The following is a 10,150-nucleotide window of genomic DNA, read 5'->3' on the forward strand; positions in this document are numbered from 1 at the left end:
TAAAAGTGCAGCTGAAAATTAGGAGGCTAAAAATCAAGAGGAAAATATTTCTATACCAAAACCACCTAAATTGTAGAAGGTAGACAGCCAGCAAATTCAAAATACCATAGCTAGCTGTCCTTATTTCTTATGGAAAGTCTAACGGCAGTTACACATAATTTGGTCCCTATATTTTCTCCTTTGTACATATCAATCTAAATGGATAATATACAGAATGTAATGGTTTCTATATAAATGAAATACTAGCTCTCTCTATCTCAAGGTGAGATAGAATTTCTCAATAATTCTTTAACTCCATTCTATTTGTAAACCTCATTTACTACATAAGCCAAACTTTAGAACACTCTCTTAAGACACATTTTGAGGGAAAAGACTTATCCAAGAACAAAAAACTATAGATCTGGCAAATGAACTACTAAAATCGCATTTTGTAATAGAAATAGTGTGCACGAGATCTAGCTTTTGGTACTGATTTCAAGCAAGGAAATACAAGTTTTGACCACCATTCTCCTCTCACACAGGTAAGTGCATGTTCTAGGGTTTAAAATATTTTTGAAAAAAACTATACTGATTTTTACCACATTTTGATGTTTGTAAGTAGGAATCAAAGATTCACTTTGCACCATGTCTTCATCATGTGACTTTTACTCAAGTTCCAGTTAGCATTTTTGTTTGAGAGAGAGATGTGCACTAAGGATCTCTTTGACACTATCTAACTTGGGAGGAGGTTTTTTGGCTATTACTTTTACAATGATGTGAGTTATGTTGAAAAAAGTTTTTTTTTTTTTTTTTTAATTTTTAATTTTTAATTTTTAATTTTTAATTTATATATATATATCTATATATATATATGAGAAAGTGTATAAATTGAGTAATATATGATTTGGGTAATATGAAAAAGTGTAAATTTTTTTTTATATATATAATTTCATAAATTATAAATTATGTCCAAGAAGAAGTAAAGACTGGCAAGTACTTCAAGTAGTTTGAAAAAAAAAAAAAAACATTTGTCAGCGTGATTCTTTCCCTTTGAAAGTGTAACAGTCACACCACTGCACACCCTTAGTGCGATGGTCACTCCACAAGTATAAGTGCTTGTGGAGTATGGAGGGCAAGGGCCGAGGTTTAAGTCTCCAAGAGGGAGTTTCACACACATATACACTTAGATTAGGTTAGAGTAGAATTCTATCTTAAAAAAAAAAAAAAAAAAAAAAAAAAAAAAAAAAAAAAAAAAAAAAAAAAAAAACCCACGTTATCGTAGTCTTGGCTCAGGGTGAGTTTGGTTTAGCTTTTTGAAAAATTGTGATTTTAAAAAGTGTGGTATAAAATTGTGCTTTTTTCAAAAGTAGAACGTTTGGTAAAAACTATCAAAAAGTACATTTTGAAAAAACTGAGTGTTTGGCAACACTAATCAAAATTTTTGTTTGAAGTGTAAATTACTAAAAAGGAAAAAATATATATAGTAGTATCTTTTATACTTATGGCTTTACATTCTTTTTTATTAGTATCCACAACATTTCACAATAATTTTATAATAAATTGTAGATAGCAAGTTATTATTGATGGGTAAACTATTTATGTTAGTGATAGCCCGAATTAAAATCGATAATAATTTACCACCTAAAATTTGTTGAAAAAATATTGTGAACCTACATTACTAAAATATAATTATTCTGTTTTTTAATATATTTATTCGTACCCTTATCCCCACACCTAACCCAACACATTTCTTCTTTTTTTATTGTTTTTTCCTTCTGTTTTTCTCAGCCACATTTAGAACCAAACCTTCACCTTTTTATTTTTTTATTTATTTTTTATTTACCCTTTGTCTATTTTCCTTCACAAAGTCAGCCCACACTTGCACACTGCTTCACCTTGATCTTTTTTATTCTTTTCTTTTCCTCTAAATTCAACCATTCACACACGTCTTCTACAAAGAACCAGCAACTCCATTTAGATTCCTAACCTCCCATCTTCCAATTGAAAAGCATTGCGGCCTAAGATAATTTCTCTTAATTTCACACAAAACCTTCAATACCTCTCTCTCTCTTCATAACCCCAAAACCAAATAGGAATTGAAGTCAGATTGATGCATCGGAGCTCCTCTTCATTACTCAAACTTAGTCATGTCGGAAGATTCAATTATTGTTGCTATGATTCTCTGTGTTTGTCTTTTCAGTTTTCTGTGTATTTTGTGATTAGAGAGATGGGGTAAATTTGGAAGTTCATGAGAAAGTTATGGGTAATTTGGAGATAAAAGAAAAAAAAAATCTCAACAGTATTATGTGCGATTTGGAATTGCATCTCTTGGGGTGGAATGCCAAAATGCAAAAAATCGCATTTAAGGGGCCAAAACGCACGATTTCAAAATGTTACCAAACTCACTTTTTGGGTTTTCGATTGAGTAATGCACCATTTGGGCTATAAAAAGCCGAACCAAATGGGTACTCAATTCTACACATGTATTGTTGATTTTAGTCTCGAGAATTTAATGCTACTTGGCATCTATGTCTTTGGTTCAAGTTGCATTATATTAAAGCATATTTGCACCCTTCATAATTTAAATTAAAAAAAAATAAATAAGCATATTTGCATGTCACCTCTTTGAGAAGAGTTGTTAAGAAAGTCCCATTTTGTTTTGAATTTGATTTGCGTATGATTTGCTATGCTTTGCTCATGTAAGTAAATGATATAAGTTTGTATGTTCTAGAATTTCAAACTTGGACCATGTTTCTTGTTACGACTTTTGTAATCCAAGCATATTGGGAATTGAATTTTGTACCTTTTGTGACATAATATGAATATGAACATGAATATAATGGTTTCTCTTCATGTGATTCATGTTCTTTGATGCATGCGAGTTGTGTTTTGGGAACCACCTTGAGGTGAGACTAGGGTTTCTTTGACTTACAGAGTTAGGCTTTGAGCTTCATTTTTTAATTACGCTAAGGTAGAATAAATAGCACTAAGCTTTGATCTTTGGTTTAGGTGTTGTGAGCATTCAAGTTTGAGCTCATTTGGTTTTAGGCTCTTGGTTCCTTTACTTTTAGGTAAGAGATATGTGATATGAGCATATGGTAAGTTATGAGGTTTATTTAAAAAGCTTATTATGCAATAATTTATAAAAAAAAGAAAAAAAAAAAGCTAGTTACATTGCATATAGTCATGTTTAAGACAAATGTATGTTTGTGAGCTTCCAAAATCTAAAGTAAATGCTTTAAGCATATTGATGCATATTGTACCCTTGTTGTATAAGTCCAACTTGTGATGGATGCAAACCACCCCCATCTTTGATTATCTAAGAGCATTTACAATGGTGGTGCTAAAAAATTTAACTTTTAGCAACTTAGAAAACTATTTTATCTATTTTAAGACTTTACTTTACAATATACCCAACATCAAAAGTTCCATTTTTTTACCACTTCATTTAAATATATTTTTTTATTATTTCTTTATTCTTCCTTAATGTCTCTTTCACTCTCTTCCTCTCCTTTTCTCTCTCTTCTCTGAAGCATGAACAAGTGAACAACCAATAAACCCACACCTCTTTCTTCTCAACCCATCAAACTCACACTAACACCCACCGCCAGCCACCATTGCCACCACCATTGCCACCTATAACTCCCACAAATTGGAACCCATAATCGCCACAATTCACGGCGAACCCAACCCATCAAAACCCATTGTCGCGTCAAACCTAACCCAACCACCAATGCATAACAATCCACAACAAAACCCACCAACAGCAACAACCAGATACCCATCCACCACCAACTGAAACCCACCCACTAGCCACTACCACCATCATCACTTTGGCCATAAGCCAAAATCAAATAAAAAACTAGCACAAAATCCCACCTTTCAAATCCAAATCCAAATCTACAATTCCTAATACTAGAACAAGCTCAAAAATCTCACTAGGTCTTAAAATGTGATCAAATGGAGAGATTCAAGCCCAAAATTCCAATATTCAATTAATAGAGGCTAGTGATGCATTACAAGAATGAAATCAAAGTGCACAACAACAAATAGATGAAAAATATGTATAGTACACTAGGTCTAAAATTATTTTTCACATATAGCAGGAAGAGGAATTTGAGAAAAGCGGTGAGGAGAGAGAGAAGACTCCTTGGTACCACTATTTTCTCCTTTAGGCCTCAGAATTGTGTAACTCCTTGATGTCTGAATGAAATTTTGTTATGAAGTTAGGGTTTTAGAAGCAAAATGTGGCTTGGTTGTGTATGATTAGATTAAATGGTTTTAAATCAAGCTTGTGACATCCTTAAGGACTGGTCTCAGTATAAGGAGTGAAGCTATTGACCCCTATGTTGTTAAAATATTGGAAAGCTTTAGATTTTCAAATATCTTAGGTAAAAGGAGAAGCTGCTTTAGTCATGAATGAGGAAATTCATTGACCAAAGTTGATTGGCTGCACATTCCTAGCTAATTCAGCCCCCAAGGGTTTGTTCTCTGTGGTAGATCGTACCAAAATTTGACCAAGGAGTCAACTTATTTTTAGAGGCCTAAAATAGGTGTATCTGAAACTTCAGTCACATACAATAGGAGCAACATGTCTTTATTTGAGTGAAAATTTTAGGTACCTGACCATTTACATGAACTTTAGGTGCTGCAACTATCACAAACCCACTCAGTAACACGCACAACTCAGGCTAATGCAAAAGGTTCAAAAAGAGTCAACTCATACCCTCCGGCCTCCAAACCGTACTCCCTTAAATTCCCCTTACGTCATACATACTTGGTTCATACTTAAAAGAATAAAATAATTTATAATACATGAATTGGGTCTACAAGGAAGTTGAGCTTGACCTAATCGGGCTTGTAAAAAAATTGTCATGAAAACAACCATCAACAATGTCTAAATGCATTATTATTATTATTATGAAAAGTTGTAATCTTTCATGAAAAAAAGTTTATGATAAAAGGATTTGCTGTTCTTTTAAAGATAATGTTTTTGATTTATGTTTAAGTTACAAGGTTATTAGATTTCAATTCTTTATGAAAGTTTTGTGACTATAACAAAAATAGTTTTGTTGAGCCATAGATATATGATTTCAAAGAAACGGTCAATTTCGCATAAAAAAAAATCAATGTGAATGGTCCTAATATTCTTACATGTAAAGAGAACAATTATTTTCTTTAGGTAAAAGTTCTTTTAAGTTATTTTAAGAGCATCATAAAGCCTATTTATGAAAGATGTTTTCCATTACGCATATCTCCATAAAGAAATGTTTTGATTTACCTAAATTCTTACTTAATTCTCATGTAACTTACTCTTAATGAGCTGTGTAGCTCACCCTTATTATTTTTTAATCATTGCTCTAGAGTAGCGGGAGCCTTAATTGAGTTATAGAGGAGTTGGTTTTAGTTTTCAATGGTCTAGCTTTGGGTTTTAGTAGTGTTGCACGTAACTCTATAGTGATTTGTTTTTAAGGATCTATTGATGAGAGTTGTAATCTTTAATGTGATAAAATAATATATTATGTGAAATTATGAAAATTGAAAAATTGACGGTCTTGTTATTTTTTAGAGTAAAATGCTAGATGTTCTTAATATCAAGTGTAATAAGAAAAAAGTTTTTATATTAATTTTAGTTGGTGCGTGTTGATATCACGTTGAGACTTGGTATTTTTTTTTATCTATTTTTCTTTTAGCCAAATGTTGAGACTGGTGGGGGTTTAGCTCTGTACTGGAAAGATGACCTGAACTTAAAGGTTCAGAGCTCTTCTCCGTCGCACATCGATGCAGTAGTCGCCCCAGGAGTGGATGACGCTTGGCGACTCACCGGTTTCTAAGGAAATCCGGTAACCGCCAACCGGGAACACTCTTGGGCGCTACTCAAGCATCTCGGTCTTCAATTTAATCTGCCGTGGCTCTGTGTAGGTGATTTTAACGAGATTGTGAAGGCGGGGGAAAAAAGGGGCGGTGCTCCTCGGCCTGAGCGCCAAATGATTGATTTTAGAGGGGCTCTTGACTTTTGCGGCTTTAGGGATATCGGATTTGTGGGTGCACCGTTTACATGGTGCAACAATCAATTCGACGGAGTTGTTACTTGGATCAGATTGGATAGGGGAGTGGCAACGGCTTCCTGGCTGCAACGATTTCCTACGGTTCGAATTCATCACATCTCGGGTTCGCTATCTGACCACTGCCCTCTGTGGATTTGCTCTGATGACGAAAATGTTCGTTTCTATAAAAGTGGCAGACCGTTTCGCTTCGAAGTGATGTGGATGAGGGACTCTGGATGTGAAGGGGTGATAAAAAACGTGTGGGATGATCCTTTCCCAGGCAACCCCATGAATAAGGTCGTTTCCAAGGTTGAGGCTTGCGGCTCTAAGTTAAAAACTTGGAACAAATGTACTTTTGGGCACATTCGGAATCTTTTGGTGAAGAAAAAGAAATTGTTAGCTCAGGCAGAAGCATTGTCAATGGCTGGTCAGAATCATGAGCTAGTAAGGTCCTTAAAGGGGGAAGTTTATGAGTTAATGGTTAAGGAAGATTGTATGTGGCATCAACGCTCTAGGGTGGATTGGCTTAAGGCGGGGGACCTCAATACAAGCTATTTTCACAGCCGTGCAAGCCAGCGAAACCGAAGAAATTTTATTTCCAAGCTGACCCGTGAGGATGGCCGTGTCATTGAGGAAGAACAAGAAATTGGTCAAGAGTTGGTTACGTATTTTAGGGAGCTGTTTACTTCGGAAGCTCCATCCAATTTCGATCCCATCCTCCAGGGAATCGAGAGAAAAGTGACGCCTCTGATGAACATGGAGTTGACAAAGCAGTACACAGCAGAGGAGGTTGAGGTAGCCTTGAAACAAATGAAATCCGTATCAGCCCCCGGCCCTGACGGTATGCCTCCTATCTTCTTTAAACATTACTGGAATATTGTTGGTCATGATGTTTTATCTGCTACTCTTTCTGTCCTAAACTCCGGAACCGTGCCATCTGATATAAACCATACCTTTATCTGCCTGATACCAAAAATTAAATCCCCTGAAACAGCAAAAGACTTCAGGCCCATAAGCCTCTGCAACGTCATTTACAAACTCATTTCAAAAACCATAGCCAACCGTCTTAAAAAATGTCTCCCAAAAATCGTCTCTGATTCCCAAAGCGCTTTCCTATCCAACCGCCTCATCACAGACAACTTGCTAATTGCCATTGAAACCTTACACCACCTCAAACAAAAGAGATTAGGGAAATCTGGTTCCATGGCCTTAAAACTCGACATGAGTAAGGCTTATGACCGGGTTGAGTGGAAATTCATGGACAAATTGATGGAGAAGTTAGGATTTGATAGGAATTGGATCAATCTGATTATATCTTGTATAAGTTCTGCTTCTTTTTCAATTCTTATTAATGGTGTCCCTCATGGTCTTATCCATCCCCAACGTGGTCTCCGACAAGGGGACCCGTTGTCTCCATATCTGTTCATCTTGTGTGCAGAAGGTTTGCATTCGCTTATCCAGCAAGCTGCGGACATTGGTGCAATCACTGGTGCATCCTTGTGCCGTGAAGGTCCCAAGGTGACTCATCTTTTCTTCGCGGATGACAGCCTGCTATTCTGTCGGGCAAACAATCATGAATGCTCCGCTATTTTGGATTTGTTGGATAAGTATGAAAGGGCTTCGGGGCAGAGGATCAACTGCGCCAAAACCCAACTCTTCTTTAGTACAAACACAAGGCAGCAGGTCCGAAACTCCATTAAAACCAGATTGGGGGTCTCAGACTCTCATCATATCGAAAAATATCTTGGGCTCCCTTCTTTTGTGGGAAGAAGTAAAAAACATAGCTTCAGCTACATCCGTGAAAGGGTTTGGAATAAAATTCAGGGGTGGAAGGAGAAACTCCTCTCCCAGGCAGGCAGAGAGGTGCTGATCAAGTCTATCCTTCAAGCCTTGCCTACCTTCACGATGAATTGTTTCAAGTTACCAAAAAGCTTATGCAAAGACATAGAATCGCTAATTCGCAAGTTCTGGTGGGGTTACAGCGGTGAGCAACGAAAAACCCATTGGGTGGCGTGGAATAAGCTTTGTCTCCCTAAAAGCCTTGGGGGTTTGGGGTTTCGTGATATTGAAAATTTCAATCTTGCTCTTCTTGGGAAGCAGGTGTGGAGGCTTTTACATAATAGGGATTCCTTATTCTTTAAGGTCTTTAAAGCGAGATTCTTTCCCTCGTGCTCAATCATGGATGAAGGTGTAAAAACCTCTGGATCCTATGCTTGGCAGAGCATTCTCAAGGCGCGCCATGTTCTTGAATTGGGTTCGGCCTGGCGCATTGGTGATGGTCACACTGTCCGGATCAGAGGAGATAAGTGGCTGCCTGGTAGACAGCCCAGAAAAATCCTTTCTCCCCAAAAATCTCTCCCAATGAACACCAAAGTTTGTGCTCTGTTGTCCGAGAATGGTGCTGGCTGGGATGAAGATCGGGTCAGGGGTGAATTCCTCCCTTTTGAGGCTAGGGAAATCCTGAGCATCCCTCTAAGCTCTCGGCAGTCCCCTGATGTCAGATTCTGGAATGAAACAAAGAATGGTGTTTACTCCACCAAGTCGGCCTATCGTCTCTTGGCCATGACTGCAAGCAATAACTTTCCTGGTCCTTCATGTTCTTCTGCCAACAAAGAGCTCTGGTCTAACATTTGGAAACTGAATATTCCAAATAAAGCTAAGCACTTTCTTTGGAGAGCTTCCTCCGAGTCTCTTCCAACAAAAAAGAATCTTTGCCGAAGGAAAATAATTACAAATGACATCTGTGATCTATGCCGGGACTGTCCTGAAGATGGCATCCATGCTCTTTGGGAGTGTTATTTGGTCAAAGAAATTTGGTGGATGGAAGATTCATGTAGGCCTTACATTTCGGAGAGATTTGTCAATTTCCAGGACCTTTTCTTGGGCATCCTTAAGAGGATGGACTCCCAGCTGGTTGAAAGAATAGCTATGATTGCCTGGTGCATTTGGTTTAAGAGAAATTCGTCCCGGACTGGTTCGCCTTCTCTGCCTTTTTCCCAGATCCACTCGGATGCCATTGAACGGCTTCAGGAATTCCAACATGCCCAAGATACGCCCCTGGCTCCTCCCCATCCTCCAAATCCGGTTTGTTGGTCCCCTCCTCCCAATTCTTGGTGTAAAGCAAACTACGATGGAGCCATCTTCCAGGAGCAACCAGCTGCGGGGTTGGGTGTGGTGATCAGGGACCATGAAGGTAAAGTTATTGGAGCTCTCTCCGAACGTGTTGCCTTACCCCCATCTGTCGAAGACGTGGAGGCTCTTGCCTGTAGGAGGGCGATTTTGTTGGCTTTGGAGCTTAATATTCTGTCAGTGATTTTTGAAGGGGATTCCGAAATCATAACCAACTCTCTCAACTCATGCGACGCGTGCTTTGCTCCCTTTGGCCACCTGATTGAAGATGCTCGGCACCTGGCCTCTGGTTTTCATGCTGTTTCTTTCGCTCATGTTAAACGAAAAGGGAACGGGGTAGCTGATAAATTGGCAAAGATAGCCAGACAGTCCCAATCCCCCCAAATCTGGTTTGGTGACATCCATTGTGATGCCCACAATCTTGTAATGTTTGACAGTCTGTCCTGTTGATCTTTTGGTTGAATGAATGGATTCTTCTTTCTCAAAAAAAAAAAAAAAAAAAAATGTTGAGACTTGGTATTTGCATGTTTGTCTTGGTTGGAAATCATGGTAATGAGTTTAGGTTGTGATAGTTTTAGGCCTTAGAAGCTAACGTAACATAATATTACAGCTTCAAAAAAAAAAAAAAAAAAACAACAAAACAAAACAAAACGTTACATCACCCAATAACTTGTTATTGAGTTCATATTTTGAAAATTCCATAGTTGGATTATATGTTCTATATGTTCTTAACATAGATTCTTTCATGTTAATAAGATATTGTTTACTATTCGATTTATAAACTCATCTTTTATGCATTATTTAAACTACAAAAACTTAAATTTAAATAATTAATTAGTAACATGACTATTAATTTTTGATCACTTTGAAAATTTGCAAGAATAGAGAATATATAATGATAAAGTAATTCAATTATAGAATTATCAAAATTCACATCAAATTAAGAAATATTAAGTGGTGTAATGGTGTTTAAAGCTACACAAAGTATAACTTGA

At 37.1% G+C, this 10,150-nt stretch overlaps 1 protein-coding gene across 1 annotated transcript; it reads left to right on the top strand.

Moving 5' to 3' along the window:
• The first annotated feature begins 5,966 nt into the window (after positions 1-5,966).
• On the top strand, positions 5,967-9,605 carry LOC126719589 (uncharacterized). Its single transcript, XM_050422124.1, has one exon. It carries the CDS (start codon positions 5,967-5,969, stop codon positions 9,603-9,605), a length of 3,639 nt encoding a protein of 1,212 aa, XP_050278081.1.
• Positions 9,606-10,150: the final 545 nt, after the last annotated feature.

Source organism: Quercus robur, chromosome 3 (assembly GCF_932294415.1).
Source record: "Quercus robur chromosome 3, dhQueRobu3.1, whole genome shotgun sequence".
Lineage (NCBI taxonomy): Eukaryota > Viridiplantae > Streptophyta > Magnoliopsida > Fagales > Fagaceae > Quercus > Quercus robur.